Source organism: Panthera onca, chromosome E3, assembly GCF_046562875.1.
Source record: "Panthera onca isolate mPanOnc1 chromosome E3, mPanOnc1 haplotype 2, whole genome shotgun sequence".
Classification (NCBI taxonomy): domain Eukaryota; kingdom Metazoa; phylum Chordata; class Mammalia; order Carnivora; family Felidae; genus Panthera; species Panthera onca.
The window spans coordinates 38,741,674-38,760,658 of NC_138354.1; the positions used below are offsets into that span (position 1 = coordinate 38,741,674).

Here is an 18,985-nt window from a genome sequence, read left to right on the forward strand (position 1 = left end):
GTCGGCAGAGAGCCCAGTGTGGGGCTCAGATTCACAGACCGTGAGATCGTGACCTGAGCCAAAGTCGGATGCTTAACTGACTGAGCCACCCAGGCACCTCTTTAATGGTGTGTTTTAAATTCACATGTGATCTTGAGAGACCTTGAGTGTTAAAGGGTGAGGAAAGGCCCTGTGACTCCACTCCTGACCATTGGGTTGAAATACCCTGTTGTCTGTCTGTCTGACCATCCCAGGTGAATCAGGCTAACTAGACTGATTGAGCCCTTCTTGTTGAATGTGTTTGTAAGTACTCTGTTGAAGGCTGAAGAGAACTATTTCCCATTCATTATTCACTTTTTCCCCTTTGTGACCATTGTTAACTGTTGGGCATCAGATTGCTGCCGTGTGCCGATACACCTGTATTTAAAACAGGCCACATCTTCCCCCGGAAGATAATATTCATGTTTTCATTTTTTGCATGAAGTAATATTGAAAAGAGGTCATTGGCTACACTAGATTTATTCACTAAATGTTTGTTAATTAATTCTTACTGTCTGTAGTACGTCCTTGCTCTAGAACAGCAAACTTGTCCTGTAAATAGTTTTCACTCTGTGGGCCATAAGGGTCTTTGTTTTAACGACTCAGCTCCACTGTAGTGCAAAAGCAGCCATAGGCATATTCATTCACACATAAATGAAATGAGGGGGTGTGGCTGTGTTTCAATAAGACTTTATTAGAGGAACAGGCAGCTAGCTGGATTTGGCCACGGTCGCTGGTTTGCAGACCCCTGCCCGAGAGCAGTGATTTGGAATCTGTTTTTTAAAAGTCCGCAAATAATTATGTGAAGCGTGTCCCCAGTTGCAAATCACTGTACTGAAACATTTCATTGTTTCAGTAACTCAGCTTTTTTGCAAAAGAGAAATACTTCTTCCAGTGGTCTGAGCTGTGGGTAGATGCTTTGGAGCATGATGCTAGTAAGCTGAGTGGACGTGCTCATTTGAGCCAGACGTTTCAGCGGGTCTGTAAGTCACGGTACGAGAGATATTTCGTAGCAGTAACTTCGCTGGAAAGTGCATGTTGTTGTAAGTGTACAGCTGGGTGAATTGTTACAAATGGAACATTCTCTTGAAACCGGCAGACCTCACCAGGCAGACCTCACCAGGAGACCGTGGTTAGATTTTCATGCATTTAATTCTTCAAGTCTATTGCCACATTCTGACATGGGGAAAATTATTTTAACATACTCTGTTCCCTCCGTTAGGGACAGGTGCCTGGTGCTGCTCTTCCTAACCCTCTGAACATGCTTGGGCCTCAGGCCAGCCAGCTGCCTTGTCCACCAGTGACACAGTCACCGTTGCACCAGACGCCACCCCCTGCTTCCACGGCCGCGGGCATGCCGTCTCTCCAGCACCCGTCGGCACCTGGGATGACTCCTCCCCAGCCAGCAGCTCCCACCCAGCCATCGACTCCTGTGTCGTCTTCCGGGCAGACCCCTACCCCGACTCCCGGCTCGGTGCCCAGTGCCAGCCAGACCCAGAGCACCCCGACGGTCCAGGCAGCAGCCCAGGCCCAGGTGACCCCACAGCCTCAGACCCCAGTCCAGCCCCCGTCTGTGGCCACCCCTCAGTCATCACAACAGCAGCCGACGCCTGTGCATGCCCAGCCTCCCGGCACACCGGTGAGCCTTGCGGTCTGTCTTTGGGTGGAGACTCATAATGGAGAACTTCTCCATAAAAAACACTGTCGTGAAGTTGCTACAGCGTTTCGGTGCAGCCCCAGAAAGTATCTGTGCCCTAATCCAACCATAACGAGCTGTGTTTGATTTCCGACATTGGCTCCATAGGCCGTGTTTGTGTTTGGCTGGATGTGATTTAAGATCATCTTCCCTAATTAAATGAGTTTTCAGAAATGGGCACTTATAAAGAAATCCCACATGGGTCCTCTGTAGATTTTTTAAACTGTCTATACTTAGAAGCCGTGTGTTCCCCATTATCCATCCCAGGTTGACATCCTCTGAGTTTTAGCAGTTTTTCTCTTAAACTCCTGTGTTTGGTGAACAAGACACGTACCTAATTGTGTGTGCTTTGCCTTCACCTGTTAGCCTTGTTTTCAGACCAGGAGCCTTTTCTTTCCGTGACAAAATGGCAGACTCAGGTTAGCACTTCCTGTGGCTCAGGTCTGCCCCGTGCTCTGCGGACCTGCTGGCAGCGAGCAGCCGGTGCGGCCCACTCACCACCCTCTGCACCCCTGCCCTGGTGACCGCTGACATCTTCCTGTCTGTCGTCTTATCAGCCTAACTTAGAAACCACCCTTCCCCCTGAAATACGTGAACTTCATTCTTGGGGACTAAGGATGTTTTATTTATAAACCTGTCAAAATCTCAACAACAACCCCCGTATAACATTACTGTTTGTATTTCTCCATAGGGAATGTGCTTTTTATTTAGCCTTATTTTATGTTGCTTATCTGTAAATGAGATCCCTGTGTTATTTTATGTTCTCTTTTATTTAATTAAATTAAAACTCCATTAGGTGAGACTTTGAAAATTGAGAATTCTGGTGGTGGTTCCTTCCCTTAATGTTTGCTTATTCCTCCACTACCTCCACCACCTCTGTTCCTGCAATTAACAGGATAATTATATGTTCTTGTTCCATACGGGCATGCACTCCTACTCGTATACGTGTTTATCTGAGTTCCAGCCTTTTACGATAAACGCCAGTGGCTTTATTGGAAGGAGTTCACTTTAAAGAATTTTTTTTTCTTAATATTTATTCATTGTTGAGAGACAGAGAGACAGATTGCGAATGGGGAAGGGGCAGAGAGAGAGGGAGACACAGAATCCGAAGCAGGCTCCGGGCTCCGAGCTGTCAGCACAGAGCCGGACGTGGGGCTCGAGCTCACAGACTGCGAGATCATGACCTAAGCCGAAGTCGGCCGCCCAACTGACTGAGCCACCCAGGCGCCCCAGTTAATTTTAAAACGGGAGGTTCTGTGACTTAGGTAGAAAACTCCCGGAAACTAGTTTTATATCAAAATGTAGAAAGCTCTGCTGTCCCATCTCTGCATTCTTGGTGGGAAGTTCTTTGTGTTTCTGCTCAATGCTGACTTCCTCTGGGATTCCTATTTTAACTTCTCTGTCCTTTAGTTCTTTGTGTCTCTTAGGTTAGTGTTGAGAAATGGTAACATAAAAGCGTGTATTGGTTCAGCCGCAGAGTTTCACGTCGTTTGTGCTGTGGTGTTAACAAAGATGATGATCTTTGTCTCTCCACAGCTTTCCCAGGCAGCAGCCAGCATCGATAACCGGGTCCCCACTCCTTCTTCGGTGGCCAGCGCCGAAACCAACTCCCAGCAGCCAGGACCCGAGGCACCGATGCTGGAGATGAAAGCAGAGGTCAAGACTGAGGACACTGAGCCTGATGCCAGTGAATCCAAGGGGGAGCCGGGGTCTGCGGTAGGTGCCGTTCCCGGGCGTGAGCAAATGTGCAGCACAAGTGTCCCTAAAGTGTCCCAAGGGGAGATGCTACAGGCCCTCCGTGGACAACCCTGCTTTTTGTTTTAATATCCTGCTTGATTACGGGTTCAGAGAAGGTACAGATTAAAAACAGATTGGTTATTTTTAGGTACTAGGTATAGACTTCATTTTATTTTGCCAGAAATGAAGAGTTCCAGTTTATATCTTAAATGACGGGATCATCCAGTGACATGTCACCACGGCTCTGCAGAGTCCCGAAGGCACAAGGGCGTGCTCATGCACGAATTCGCCTGTGCCAAAAGTTGAAAACTAGATCCAGCCCCACAGACAGGTTTTGTTTGGCCCACGCAATGTTTTTAGGAACAAGGAATTACAAATAATACTGGATTTCTGGCTTTTCTTTGAAAACGACAAGCTCCCCCAGCACTGTGCTCGCACTCCCGTGGCGGCAGTCTGGGTGGGAGCCCCGGCCGCAGCCTTTAGATGGGGATCGGGCGCCCCAGTTTGCCAGAGTCTCTGCTCCTCTGCCGGCTCGCACGCCTCCCGCTGCACCGTCTCTCTCACCTCCCTGGCCCTGGCCCTCAGAGCGATGTGGCGTTTGAAACTTGGCCCCAGTTTTCAAGGAGAGTCTTGTTCCAAAGTAGGAGTTCCTCTCTGTACAAGCACTGAGCAGGTCATGGGTGCGTGGGGGCCACGTCTTTTACGCACTCTGGCATGTAAAATTGTTACATTAGCACTCTAATTGCAGTGGTGCTGTATGAAGGCAACTCACCCGGCCCCAGGTGCTCCACTCCTCCCTGAGGAGAGAAGCGCATGGTAAATGCAGCGCTGAGCAGGGGAAGGTTTTGACAGGCCCGGATAGACTGTTAAGAGCTTTCCGATGAGGCGGAGTTAGAATAAAGGTTTTTGATATTCGTACATCATTATCTGTAATTTTGTTTCTTTTAAGATGATGGAGGAGGATCTGCAAGGATCTTCTCAAGTTAAAGAAGAAACAGACACAACAGAACAGAAATCAGAACCGATGGAAGTGGACGAGAAGAAACCGGAAGTCAAAGTAGAAACTAAAGAGGAAGAAGAGAGCAGCGCTAATGGGGCCGCCTCTCAGTCAACATCTCCTTCACAGCCACGCAAAAAAAGTAGGTTGTGTTTCCTGAACTTTTGAACTGTGCTGCTTTTCCACCGTGTTGTGATTCCACACTCGTGGGCTAGAAGCTAAAGCAGAAAAGTAACCGCCCCTCCCCTTGTATCTTACCTACCTGCCCTTCCCCCAGTCTTACCTCTTCAGAAATGACGACAGCGAGCTGGACTCTGGCTTCAGGGCCCACAGGGTTTATGGGAGGAATGAGAAACGGGCCACGGCTCTGAGGGACAGGCCAGAGGGGTGGGTGCGTCCGAGTCCTTGCACCCGCCGAGGAGCTCGGGCTTTTGCCTGGCGAGACGTGTACAGCCACTGGTAGATTTGAGCAGGAGGACGCCCGAAAGCCATGCCAGGGAAATTCTCACCGAGGCAGCACATGTGTGTGCTGATATGGATGGGAAGCGGGGTGCCAAGAGTCAGTGTGCAGCGCAGTGGGCCCCAGTGGCCTGGTGCAGCGGGAGGGGCGCGTGAGTGAGGATGCTCTCTGCCCATCGGAGGTCCCGAGTAAGGAGGTTAACGGGGTGTTGGAACATTGTTAGGTGACTCTTGGAGATGGGATGTCTCTCAGAAAGATAAGGACTGCATGTGACACATTTGGGAAAGACGACAGAGATGTATCGGAGGCTGACATTCTATAATTTTGCCAGTGAGAGGGACCCTGGAGATAATGGGCTACCAGAAGCTTTCAGGTCTCAGGCCCGTTTATACTCCTAAAAATTGAGGACCCCAGAGGTTTTGTTTGTGTGGATTATGTCGCTGTTTATTCTGTCGGAAATTTAAAAATACGTATTTTTCTAACACACCTGTTCCATGGTGTCCATGAATAACATATTTTTATGAAAAATAAGCTTCCCAGAGCAAACATACTTAGAGTCGTGACAGCGTTTTCTTTACAACATTGTGACTCAGTCTGGCAGACACGGCTGGACTCTCCTGTCTGCTGCTACCAGCTCTCTTGTGCTGCCTCGTTTGTTTCAGTTCATTGGGAGCATTCTTGTTTGATACTACACCAAAACTCAGTGAGGGGAAGTTTCACAGAGCTCAGGTGCAGTGTGCAGTCTGGGTCCACAGCAGCACTGAAGGTGTCATGCCCGGTGACATTACAGTCCATCTGTTTGCCTTGTGCTGTGAATGAATCCTTTACCCGTGGCGGGGTGGGTGGGGTTGTTTCATTTTTTAATAATACTATCCTTTGGTCATCTTGGAATTCGGCTTGCTGAGTTACGCCGATTTTCCAAATGTCAGCATACTTCACTGTACGATATATTGTGTTTATTTTATTTTTGAGAGAGAGGGAAATAGAGCGCCAGCGGGGGAGGGGCAGAGAGAGGGAGACACAGAATCTGAAGCAGGCTTCAGGTTCTGAGCTCTCAGCCCAGATCCCACCCTGGGGCTCGAACCCACAAACTGTGCGATCACGACCTGAGCCGAAGTCAGACGCTTAATTGACTGAGCCACTCAGGCGCCCCTTCACTGTACACTATTTGTTTAAAATCACATTTATTAACATCACTATGAATCTCTTCAAAAGTCTTGGGAATTTTGAGAGGCTGTCACATCAAGCTCACGTGGCAGGTAGAAGTTTCTCCAAATTCTGATTTGGACCTAAGTCCAAATTTTATCATTGGCAACAAATACTGTGTATTGTCCTTGGTGTAACTGGCCCGTTTTGTTCCTTTTTGGGAGAGTATCTGCCACATACCCAGATCTGAATACCCGGAGCTTGTCTAGCAGTCTTTTTCCCACTCGTACTGTTTGGAGCTGAGAAAAGCAGCCGCTTCCGCTGTCGGCCTCGCACGCACGAGCGCCTCCTCCCGGGGCATTGGCCGCACACCGGGAAGTGCTTGACGCCCGCTTCCTGTTCGGTGCTGCGAGATCAAGACGTGTAGCCAAGGGTTGAGATCCTTGACAGTAATAACGTTTACTCCTCGACCGAGGATGATGTTGAGTGCGGCTGCCGCGTTTTCCTCTGTGTGCACAGCAGCAGAGAGCACGGTGACGACGGAGTCGGGTTTGGTGCCGCTGCCTGCGTGGTGCTGCGGCACGAGTGATGTTACTCGTGGTTCCTTTTGCTTGTTTGTGCAAATGTCCACATGGTGCGGCAGGAAGATGACAGCCTAGTGTTACTGTGAAAATCATTTTATGTTACAGAAGTAAACGATTTCGGAGACCCTTGGAAAGGGCCTAGAGCAGTGCTAGAACTTTCTGTGACGACAGGAACGTTACTTATCTGTGCTCTTTGTGCTTGTCACCAGCCACACGTAGCTCCTGAGCACTTGAAATGTGACTGAGGAAGTGCTAGCGGCTGAAGACAGGAGTTTGAAAATGCTTTTCCCTCGGCATAGGTGTCTTAAACAAATGTGTAGTGAGCGAGTAAATAAGCGATGGACCCAAGTGACCCACGTGTGAGCTTGCCACCAGGAGGGGATGCAGCCTCCAGCAGGGGGCAGCGCGCTCCCCATGAAGAGCCAGATAGTCCCTGTGGGCTTTGCGTCTGTCCGTTCGGTCTCTGTTGCGGCCACTCTGTTTCGTGGCCTGAAAGCCGCCACAGACAGAGCAGAACTGCATTCTAATAAACCTTTACTTCTGGAGACTAACCTTTGATTTCATGTATCATGAAATACTACTCTTTTCTTTTTTTCCTAACCATTAAAAAGAATAAAAACCAATCTTAGCTCCCCAGCTGTACGCAGGCAGGCAGCTGGCTGGAGTGGGCCGGTGGGTCAGAGTTTGCTGACCCCTGGCCTAAGAAGAATGCAAAAGCTGTTGATTAACTAAATAATTGTTTTCTTATAAAGAATTACTCAAAGAAAACCAAACGCTACTCCATTTCTGTAAAGAACAGAAGAGAAGGGGTTAGCCGAAGGCAGGATGTGTGTTCTCTCGAGGCTCCCATCGGGCACATCCGCTCCGCAGGCCCGGCCTCTGCGCGTGGAGGGGAGTGGCGCTGGGCCGGCAGTGGTCCCCACTGCGGGGCGGGGCGGGGCGCGGCACAACCTGAGCACTGCCACCTGAGCCGCCTCTTGCCTTCGTGGGTTGTCACGCACATTTTCCTGGCCACGAATACTCATTGGGTTTTGTGCGAACCTACCGTCTTGAATGTATTTGGCAGCTGGTGTTCATCCTTGATTGGTGACAGCGGAAAACGTAGTAGGAAGTGGAGTGGCTGAGGGGTGGAGAGAACAGCACAGAACTTTGGGGGAAAATATCTGATTTGGTAGCTCTCTTAGTGTGTACGTTTGTTAGGTTGGAATACAAAACCGTTTTTCTCAGGTGCCTGAGATTACCTCAGCCAAGGACAGAAAGAGTGTCACCAGAGGAAGAAAGGCCCCTTCCAATAAAATGGCTTTATTACCACCCGTTGGCTCAAGCAGATTTGGGAGTTAGCTTCATTTTCGGTTCAACACAGTTTTAATGTTGGAAACCCTTTTACTGAAGAGGCGAACTTGTCAGCGTGGTATTTGGTCTCATGACGTAGGTGCACTTTTAAAACCCTGTTACTGTATTTGCAGAAGCCCCACACCGTAGCTTTAGAGTGTCCACGGCCCCTGCTGGGAACGGGGGCCCTTGCAGGCCTCGTGGCACGGGTGGCCGTGGGGATGGAGATGGCTGGACCCTTAGAGAGGCAGACCGGGCTTCGATTCGGAATGTGGCGGGTGAGGCGTCTGCGTGCCTCGTGAATGGTGTCATCCCCTGGTTTTTCTACCCGCAGTCTTTAAGCCGGAAGAGTTACGCCAGGCTCTGATGCCAACCCTGGAAGCGCTGTACCGCCAGGACCCGGAGTCCTTGCCTTTCCGGCAGCCTGTGGACCCCCAGCTTCTAGGGATCCCGGTAAGTTCGCGTAGTGACAGTGTAACCGTGCCAGCGTAGTTCCCGCGTGTCCATGTTTCACCTCAAAATTGGGTGGCACACCCTTGTTTGGAAGACTTTTCGCCTATAAAAAAACTTCTCTGTCGAATCAGTAGCACACCTTTCTTATACACCTTTAACTCACTGGGTGGGGTGTGTGTTTCCCCGCCTATTCTGTCTGCCCCAGGGTCCGAGGTAGGGGAGCGCGCCGGGGCACACTGCCTGCAAACACACGGCCCCGGGAGCCTCACTTAGATTTGGGGCTGTGTGTGAGCCTTCGTCTCAAAGGCTGGTTTTAAAGAACTGGTCATCATCAGTTGGAAAACACCTGGGCCTCTCATTTTGGTATCTCTGGGTCGTCTCGCAAAGGCCATAGTGACCCAACAGATTTCTTTTAAGCAGTGTTACTATTTTTGTTTCTGTTTTTGTGTTTTTTGTCTTGGAATTTCATCTTGCTTGCCAGGACCAAGAGTAAATCTCTAGAAAAACATATTGTCTGATAAATGTGCTTACCATTTTAATTCCGTGGTTTAAAATCCTTCAAAATTTTTCGGGGCATCAGGGTGTGGCTCAGTCGGTTGAGCAACTCACTTCAGCTCAAGTCACCAGCTCACGGTTTGTGAGTTCGAACCCTGCATCCGGCTCTCTGCTGACAGTGGTGGAGCCTGCTCCTGCTGTGGATCCTCTGCCCTGTTCTCTCTCTGCCCCTCCCCCGCCCATACTGTCTCAAAAATAAATAAACCTTTTTTTAAAAATAAATTGTAAAAACCAAGGAGGTTTCTATTCACATCTTTTACCCATTCTTTTATTAAATAATTTGTTAATATTATTTTTCTCTTTGCCTTTGAAATAATTTGGTCACACCTGACAAAACTAATTACGGTTTTAGATAATTCAACCAGAGGAAGGTCAGAGGTTATTTTCTTCTCATTTCCCATTTGTTGCTATTAGAAATGGAAGTTGTTCTGGTACTTCCTGTTTCTGTTTTGCTTAAGATAAAGCTGCTATGCAAGGCTGGCATTTAGTATTGGGGGGATCCACTAGACTGAGACTTTTTTGTCTTTAAGGATTATTTTGACATTGTGAAGAACCCTATGGACCTTTCCACCATCAAGCGGAAGCTGGACACGGGGCAGTACCAAGAACCCTGGCAGTATGTGGATGACGTCTGGCTCATGTTCAACAACGCCTGGCTCTATAACCGGAAGACGTCCCGGGTCTATAAGTTCTGCAGCAAACTTGCTGAGGTCTTTGAGCAGGAAATTGACCCCGTCATGCAGTCCCTTGGATATTGTTGTGGGCGCAAGGTACAGTTTAGACTTTTTTTGGAAAGTGAACTTTGCTGGTTAAATTAGCCAGAGCAGGTATTATGATAACATGATAGACTCCACATTGTATCCCAGCTGTGTTCTGGGAAGGACCCGGATGGAGTCTGGACATTTGTAAAACCAATCGATTGCCTGAAGCCGTGTAATGGGTGATCAAAGCTAGAGTTGCTTATTGGGGAGGACCTTGGGTTATGCCTTTCTGGCTGCTCCTCTGTACCTTTATCAATGTGTAACAAATGTCTTTTGACGTTGATTCTGTCACATGGAATCCAAAAATGTCTTTATTAAACAGCTCTGCAAATTGTTAGAAAACTATACCATGTACCAATAGGAATATCTTACTAGCTGAATCTGACAGCTCTTCTTAGTGAACTGGAGCATTGTAGGACAGTCACTGGGATACGTTTTTAGTATTTTCTCCTTTGTTTTTGCAGTATGAGTTTTCCCCACAGACTTTGTGCTGCTACGGGAAGCAGCTGTGTACAATTCCTCGCGACGCTGCCTACTACAGCTATCAGAACAGGTGAGCACCGAGCCAGCGTCCTGGCTTATAGGCACAGGACGAAGGTCTCAGGGCGAGCAGGTCCGTCTGAGTATAGCCTGGGTTATTTCTTTTCTGGAGTTCTAATGAAATGGGCCACTCTCCATGCTGCTTAGTCACTCAGGCCCATGATCTCTTAATTTGAAAGCATGCTCTTCCACGGTAGCAAATAAGCTCCTGCTTGCTGCACTACTTGAGTCAGGAAGGTTAGTTCTTAAGCTGTGGTCTTTCCAAACTGTAACCACCGAAGAGTCTGGAGTCCAGAGTAACTCTAATACCGGTTGACATACCTTTTTGAAGATCTTAAGTGGAAACGTTGTATTTTATTATTTCACGTGTAAATATTTGCCTACATAATTTGGGCCGGACAGTCTGATGGAAAGACTTACATTGATGATATTTCGTTAAAAAAATAATAAAAGGAAAAGTAAATAAAAATGAATAAAAGCTTTAGACCTAAACTTTTTTTTAAATTAATAACACAACACTGAATGAGATCTTGCATTCTTGTTGAGTTCTCCCCATCATAGGATGGCCATTTCAGGGTTTTGTGAGTGGTAGTTATCCTGGAGAAATATTTGCCATTCTCTTAAAATGTGGGGATGGCTAAATGGGTTTTCTGTCTTACGTAAAAGAGAATGAAAATGGTATTTTTTTTGTTGTTAATTTGCCACACACAAATACAACCTCCATAGTTTTGGGGCCATTTTGAAAATTGAACTTGTCTGTGTCTCCTGTTTCAGGCAGCCACATGTTGCCGTAGCACGAGGGCATCCTCCCTGGGGGCACAGGTTGTAAATCTTGGTCACATTCAGTTACCTTGCCTCCATTTGAGGAATAGGCGACCAAATTTCTGTGGCCAAGGTTCAGCTCTGTGCCTGTTCCTTGTCTGTAGGCTCACGTATTAAATGTCAGTATTAGGGTGTGATGTTCTGATGATTTGATCTTGTCTGCTTCTAGTAATTGCATATGTTCCTATATTTCGAAGTAGAGGGCTTTTTGTTGTTTGTTCAGAGGTACACGCGCAGGCCTCAATAATATTTAGTTTGGAAATTATCTGTGTTCTGATGATTTTAAAATACTTCCAATTTTTAAAAATATCTAATCATATTTATAATTAGTAAATCCCTTCAAAATTCTACTTTAAAACAAAAGCAAAAACTATTGACATAAACATGTCTCAAAAGAAAGATTGCTAAGCCTTGCCCAGCCTGCTTGTTCGGGCACCGTTCAGTTAGAGTGAGGTGCTGGAGTGTGGCCTGTACCCCATCCTTAACGTTAAAAATACGTTAACATCAGGAATTTAGTTTCTGTCCTAGCTTCCCTTTCTATCAGTGGGAGACAGTTTGAAATAATACCATAGTTCCTTCTTGATGGAATCTCTCCTGTACTGACAAGTGCTCTTGTGGGAGTTCTGGCCCTTTCAGCTACAGTTCTAGCCCCCTGACCTTTAGCGTGCCCCATAACGTATGAAGTTTTACCTTCTTGTTCATAATACGAGCACAGTAACACCTTCCCTAACAACCTCGGTTGTCAGTCTCCGTGAAACAATGAACAGGAATTCACTTTGGAAACTTATGTGCCAAGCAAAATAAAGTTGGGAAATTTTAAGAGAACAGATTTCAGTTACCTGTTTCCAGAAAAATGCCCCCGCTGCTGAGTGCCCAACGTGGTTTGGGTCTGGAAGGAAGAACAGACAGCAGGTTGCTTGCTTCCATTTCTAAAATTTGGGGGCCTTTTCATTGTTGTTTCGCTGTTCCTGTGTCCTTCGGGACCCTGCCTTTACTGATTTGCTCACTTGAGAGCAATTAATTTCAGTAGAATTGATAGGATCAAGGCACACTTCTCTCTGGCAGGAGGTTACTCGGGGAGCACAGCCATGGGGTTGTTTGGGAAGATCTGAAATGTCCAGGTTTATTTTTGTGTAGAATTTCATCTTTACCGAACAAAAGTGTTTTTCTTACGAGTAGAGACAGAAATAAAGTTCTGGCCTAAAGCGTAGGCATCCCGTTCCTTCACTGAATCTCGCAAGGCCTGCTTCCTAGGACACTGTGCTTGCAGAGACTAACGTGCTGTAATGCTAAGAAAGCAGTGGCCTCACTCCACGATGAACATCTTAACTGCTTAAGTTTTTATTTGCATCTCTGACTACTTGTGAACACCGTGGTGTTCTCACAAATAATTGTTTTGGCACTCCTTGTCCTAAACTGGGCACCTCGAGCAATAGGATGTCCTACAGACCATTTGAACAAGTGAAACTAATATAAACTAGCACGTAAACCCGTCTTCACTTGTTTCCATGCTTTGAATATTTGAAACTCAGGTTGGGAAAACTTGTGTATAAATTTTTCAGATACTGTCTTTAGATATCCCAGTTATTTTTGTATACTATTAGGTACTTAAAACAATCTGCATTTGAAAATTTACTCCATACATTAAATTACCCTTACAGATAAACTACGCAATCATATTGTGCTAATTTTAGGAACCCACATGCACATCGTTGTTGGATTACGTGAAGTATTTCTCCTTTGCAGTTGCATGTTCATCTGGTTGCTTTCTTCACACAAGGCAGAGTGTCAACGAGGCTCTTAAGATTGAAAAGTGACTTTCTGAACCATTCTGTATTTTTAGGGGGAATAAAGTTTGGACTAGGTAATAAAGGGGGGACAGTCTGGCATTCCAGTGTGTCCCCCAGCGATTGCCAGGGCAGTTTCAGCAGACTTGACCAGTGGGTGGCTGTGCCCCTTCTCCAGACTGTTGCCGCCTCTCAGGACCCTTCTCAAACCCAGCACGTTCAATTCTCCAATGTCTCCACTTGCTTTGGGACACACACTGTTTCTGTGCCTCCCAGTTTCCATCCCGGAGGTGCTTTGGAGATCCGGGTTAGTTGCCCGTGGAGGGTGTAGGCTTCCAGCGTCACTGAGGTCTGCCATTAAGGCATCAGGGCTTTGCCCCGGGCTAGTTTCCTCCGCCGGAGAGTGATGGGCTGATGGTTCTTGTTTCCTGGATGTCGCTGGGCTCGATGTCCTGCTTGAATAAGGGCTAAGAGTCTGTCCAGGATCTCAAAGGCGTTTTGCCTCACGTGTAATTATTGTGGCGATTTCACTTCCAGACGAGTTCACCTTTTCGCTAGCCGGCGGTGGCTGTATGCTTGATCATAAAATGAATTGGAACACTCAATTCCAAGTTTTATTTTTATTTATTTTTATTTTTTTAAATGTTTTTATTTATTTTTGAGACAGAGAGAGACAGAGCATGAGCAGGGGAGGGGCAGAGAGAGAGGGAGACACAGAATCTGAAGCAGCCTCCAGGCTCTGAGCTGTCAGCACAGAGCCTGACACGGGACTCGAGCTCATGGAGTGTGAGATCATGACCTGAGCTGAAGTCAGACGCTCACCCGACTGAGCCACCCAGGCGCCCCTACAAGTTTTATTTTTAAAAGAGAAATAGTTCGTGTTGAGGGGGATATCTTTTTTGCATATTGTTCTGTTTGCCCCTGAATTGGTTTATGGTTTCTGCACTTTAATTGCCAGTGACGATCACGCCCTCCTGCACATGGAAATCCTGTTTACCACATGATTTAAGGCTCTGTGAGAACATTTCCAAAATAGTGAATAGCCAGCATCTTGTTATAGTTGATTCAGAAAACAAAACAAAACAAAAACATAGATGTAGATATTTTTAAACAGCAATATTTATCTTTTTGTTCTTGGTCAGTTTTTACTCTTGGCAGAATTCATTGATTGGATCATCACAAGTAAACTAAACTGGTCCCGGGAAGAAACTTTCATTAATCCAGTTCCTCCCCACAGTGAGTCTGTCATGCCCTCATCGACAGACGGAAAGATCGGACCATTTTGAGATGCTGCGCTCTGAAGTTTTGTGCTTTTAATTGACTCTGTGTGTTTAGTCGGTGAAGTCCAGCAGACAGAATGCTTAGTGTGTGTAATTAAGACTAGAATTAGAACTCGCTGGGGACTGATGTGAGCAGGAATGGAGACAGACGGCCGGGTGGGGGCCTGCGCCTCCGTCCTTGAAGGCGTGTGTGCGCGTGCGCGTGCGTGAGTGACCCTGCGAGCTGCCGCGTCCCCTGCGCGTGTCCGTGCGGTGTGGCGCTCCGAGTCTCGTCACAGTGTCTTTAACACTAATCCTCTTGGCATCTTGTAGACGTAGTTTTGAGCACTAAAACCGCATTTTGTTGTGCTGCTGCCACTACCTTCTACTCATCCTTTTCGCTTGTGAATTCACCTCCATTCGGCTTGTTTATTTTTACAGTATTCTTGTGTGCTCATCTTGTTTGATGCAGCGTCAGCCTGCACTTCTGTTGATTTCTCATTCGTCTCCTTTCCAAACATTTAAGAGCTTTTATTTTAATTGTTCTTCTTGGATAGCTTGAGCCCAGGCTTGTATTATCTTACAAGACATTGGGGTGATGGATAATTTCTCAAATGCAGATTGTGCTATAAAGATCAACTTTCCAAATTTGCTTAACTTGGATTGTCACCAAGTCAGAGCAGTCAATCACTGAGGATCTCAGATTGGTGAATGATTGGTCCCAGTACCAAACAGTTTAAACCAAAGCTTCAGAACTGAATTTTCAAAGTCTTTGAGATTGATTGTTCATGGATTTACATATATTGTATTGTTTATACAATATATCACAGTTTTTTTTCTCTGTACATTCGTACTGATAAATGGCTGGAAAGTCTTTGACCCCGACTGCATTTCTGTTAAATGTTTGTCCAGAATATGGATTTGGTTTCATTCGTATTGTAACTCATTTAATGAAGTGATTAACCTGAGAAAAATAACAGGAAAAAAATTAAAACCGGTTCTGCGTGCCCAACATTTTCATACCTTTAAAAGATCTGGCTTAATACCGGAAATAAAATCTGTGAATTGCTGTCAAGCATAAATTTTCCGTTTTGAAAAATAATTGCTTTTTTAAGGCCTTTGTCAGACTGTTTTGTTCGAAGTAAAACTTCTCCATCGCAAACCCTGGAGTCATATTTGATTTTCTCTGAAGTAATAACAAAATTCGAACTCCTAAATTGAGGCTCCTTGCAATTCTAGTATTAACAACTCCTTGAAAACGTTTGCGTCTCGGAGCTGGCCCGAGCCCAGCCGTTGTTAGTGATGATGGCCTGTGATGTGTGCAGTGAGACCGAATGCTAATCAAGCTTTGCCTTGGCTTTCTGCTCTGTGTTGTCTCGGTGTTTGCGTCTTACCTTCATGTCTGTGCTATTTGTTCCCTCCCCTGTTCTCTAATCCTGCCCTTCCCCACCTGCCCCTGTTCCTTCCATTGTCCTCACTGACCCATCAATCAACCAACAACGCCCCCCCTTCGTCGTGGTGATCTGCCCTGCTCTGATTGGTGGCTTCGTTGCTTGGGTGGCTGTGTGTTATGATGGACCAGTTCACCCAAGTATGGCCTTCTTGCTGACAGGTATCATTTCTGTGAGAAGTGTTTCACAGAGATCCAGGGGGAGAATGTTACCCTGGGTGACGACCCTTCACAACCCCAGACGTAAGTACTATGCTGTCATTTTTCTCGGGGTTGACTCGTAATTGTTTTGTCCCTCTTGTCCGCGATTAAAAGGGAAGCGCCTCTGCCATTTTGACTTCCGGGTGGTGTGTTTTTTCATATTCGCCACGCCCACGTTCCTGCGTCAGAATGTAGCTCTTCAGCTAGACACGGCTGCCACCTCCACATTCTTCCCTCCTCACGAGACACCCGTAGCCTCCGCGGCAGCGGACTGGTCTCCGTTGACCTCCCGGTGTCTCTTCCTTTAAAACTCCTGCTTTTTCCTGGTGGTGGTCCTCCTCCCTTTGGGGAAATCGTAAATTTTCACTTAGACCTAAGTTCCCTTTTGACAGAACTGGCAGTGACGAAAAACGAATCTTGTGTACGTACCCCGTCTTTAGCATTCTTTCGATCTTCTGCTGAACTCTCTGTCCTCTAAGCTGCAGAGCCTGTGACGGAAGGCGGTGAGGCCCCGGAGGGTAAACTGCCTCCTTGCGGCTGGAGGTGTGGCACTTGCTCCAGCGTGCACAGGCCTGAGTTGGTCCATTCATTCCTGCACTGAGTTCACCTTTTCCTCCCCAAAGCTTATCCCCTGATGGAGTTCACCTCTGAGCGGTCACATAGAACGTGGCCAGAAGAGGCGAACCCACCAGTTGGATGGTCAACTCGTGCACGTGCTTGAGATACCGAAAGCCTGCCGGCCACCGGGTCTGCCGAGGGCTGCCAGCATCTTGTGGTTCTCTCTTTTCTCCTGACTCTGTCATGACTCCTGCCCTGCTAGTGTGACTGTCCCCCACCGGTGGGAAGGCTTCTCGCCCGAGCAGTGGCCACGGACTCTGCACGTCAGCTTTACTTTATCCAGACACAGAACAAATCGTGGCCACTAGTGAGACGTACAAACTGACGGGACAGACCTTCTCTGTATTCAGTTTTTTTTTACGTCCCTTGTAATTCTAACTCTTTGGTCCAATTTCGTGATTAATAATTGGCTTATATAACTCTGTGAATCAGAAATAATTCGCATATACACTGATCATAACAAAACGACCGTATAGAAACCAAATACTCAGTTCTTTAAAAATAAGTCAAATATCCCCAAGTAGATGCTGATCTTGTGTCATCTAATTCAGTTACCGTCACAAGAGTTGATCGTGCCAATTATCAGTCAGATCCAGGAGTCATTCACCGTACAGATTGAATTGACAGTTTGTAGTTTTGGGTCTCGACACGATTTTGGCATCATATTTTGACTAGTCTTAATTAAATCATATAGTAAGTCCTGGTGATAGTTGGGAGGAAATATCCAAGGCAGATAGAGAAAAACATATGATAGTACTTTCTGTGGAAATAAGTTTTATACTTGAGATTTCAGCTGACCGTTATTTACTTTTTATTTGAAAAAGTAGTTATAAGATAATATCCCACAGACCCTGTAGTTCATGCTCAAGAAATACATTTAGTTAATTAACAGTTTTCTTTCTTCTTTTTTTTTTTTTTTTTTTTAAACAAGGACAATTTCAAAGGATCAGTTTGAAAAGAAGAAAAATGATACCTTAGATCCTGAACCGTGAGTAGATAAGCGATCTCTTTCTGACTTTCGGATTTTAAGCTTCAGATGGGGAAAATCCCTCCTTGTGACGGGCCTGCAGGAGAAGGCCCCTTTGGAAGGTTGGGAGTGGGTTGCCCTGGGTGGGATTCTCTGTGTGAAGTTATTTCAGACATGCATTCTTTTTACCTCAAACAAAATACGTATGTCTCTGCAGCATCCTGTCCAGTTCCTGAATTTTAACAGCAATGACCTTAGATGGATGCTTTGGTTCTCTCAGAACCTTTCTGCTGACTCCGTCCTCATGGTTATTGAGAGGCCGTTCAGTGTGACTCTTTAGAGACTAAAGATACGAATATTTGCTGGGGTAGCGCTAACACCTTTTAAAGGGAAATTTCAGAAGGGAAACTTTTTAGAAACGACTGTTTAAAAACGAGTAACAGGAGGCCTGGCGTATGTTCTTGCCACTTGGGTGTATTTCCAAAGGCCATTGTCAAATCCTCTTGTTGTCTCCACTGGTCAGTGAGGATGCTTCTTTTGCAAAGTTTGCTTTGCGATAACCCCTAAAGAGGCTTCAGAGTTCCTTCCATGTGGCATTGTCTCCAGGTCCCTAAAGCCAAGTGCTCAGAGCACCCCAGCGTGTGGAGGTGCCCATCGTGTTCTGTTGCTTCAGTGAGCACAGGCTCCAACACCATGGGATGTTTGGGAGCCGAGAGATAGGTCCTCCTTCCCTTGGTCCCAACGCCCCAGCTCGGGGGGGGGGGGGGGGGGGCGTCGAATGCTGCAGTGGAAGATGCAGACTTTGCACCAGGGGCTCATTTTGAAGGGCTTTCCTGTTGGGAGCTCACCCGGGCTTTCCCAGCAGCAGTGCCCAGGCAGTAGGGGAGGGCACGGCAGCTACTCGAGCTCCAGCCTCAGCATAGTGCCTGGTGCGTGAGGAGGCTGTGCCCCGTATTTTTCATCACCAGTGGATCTTCTGTCCTGATGTTCCGTGTCCGTTGTTCCCATTATGTGAACGTCCCCTGCACTGGGTGAAGGGCCACTTACACTGTTCTTTGACATACGGATCTCCCCTGTGTGCCCTGGAGGTTTTGAAGGACTTCACTGGTTTCTGCTGTGGAAAGATCATCCTGGATCTGTGAGGTGGATTCACCAGGCCAGGAAATGACTTTGCTTTCCAGTAGGAAGCTAGTTAAGAGACTCAGAGCAACAGCTCAGGCAGGAAGTAGAAGCTTGACCTAAATAAAGGAGCACCTCTTGGTAGGAGAAGCCACCCTGTGCAGGTGAGGAAGGGGACCATCTAGGTGGCCGCTGAGATGCTTGTGCATGAACAGGAAACATGGGAACGGCAGCCAGCCACGTGGTTAATAATGGTTCGTGGGGAGAGGGTGAAATTGAAAATTGATAGAATAAGGTCTAGAACATAGTTTTGTTGTTGTTTATTTTGAGAGAGAAAGAGCACAGGTAGGAGAGGGGCAGAGAGAAGATCCCAAGCAGGCTCCGCTCTGAGAGCGGTGACCCCGACACGGGGCTCAAACCCACAAACCGTGAGATCATGGCCTGAGCCGAACGGAAGAGCTGGACACTTAACTGACTGAGCCA

At 46.9% G+C, this 18,985-nt stretch overlaps 1 protein-coding gene across 2 annotated transcripts in view; it reads left to right on the forward strand.

Annotated features, from left to right (window-relative positions):
- CREBBP (CREB binding lysine acetyltransferase) overlaps positions 1-18,985 on the forward strand; it is a 126,026-nt gene that overhangs the window by 89,323 nt on the left and 17,718 nt on the right. For both annotated transcript variants that reach the window (XM_078440146.2, XM_078440148.2), the window contains 8 exons: positions 1,241-1,657; positions 3,251-3,430; positions 4,401-4,590; positions 8,305-8,423; positions 9,509-9,748; positions 10,204-10,292; positions 15,760-15,840; positions 17,348-17,404. In XM_078440146.2, coding sequence (XP_078296272.2) covers positions 1,241-1,657; positions 3,251-3,430; positions 4,401-4,590; positions 8,305-8,423; positions 9,509-9,748; positions 10,204-10,292; positions 15,760-15,840; positions 17,348-17,404 — 1,373 coding nt within the window. The remainder of the gene's footprint in view (positions 1-1,240; positions 1,658-3,250; positions 3,431-4,400; positions 4,591-8,304; positions 8,424-9,508; positions 9,749-10,203; positions 10,293-15,759; positions 15,841-17,347; positions 17,405-18,985) is intronic.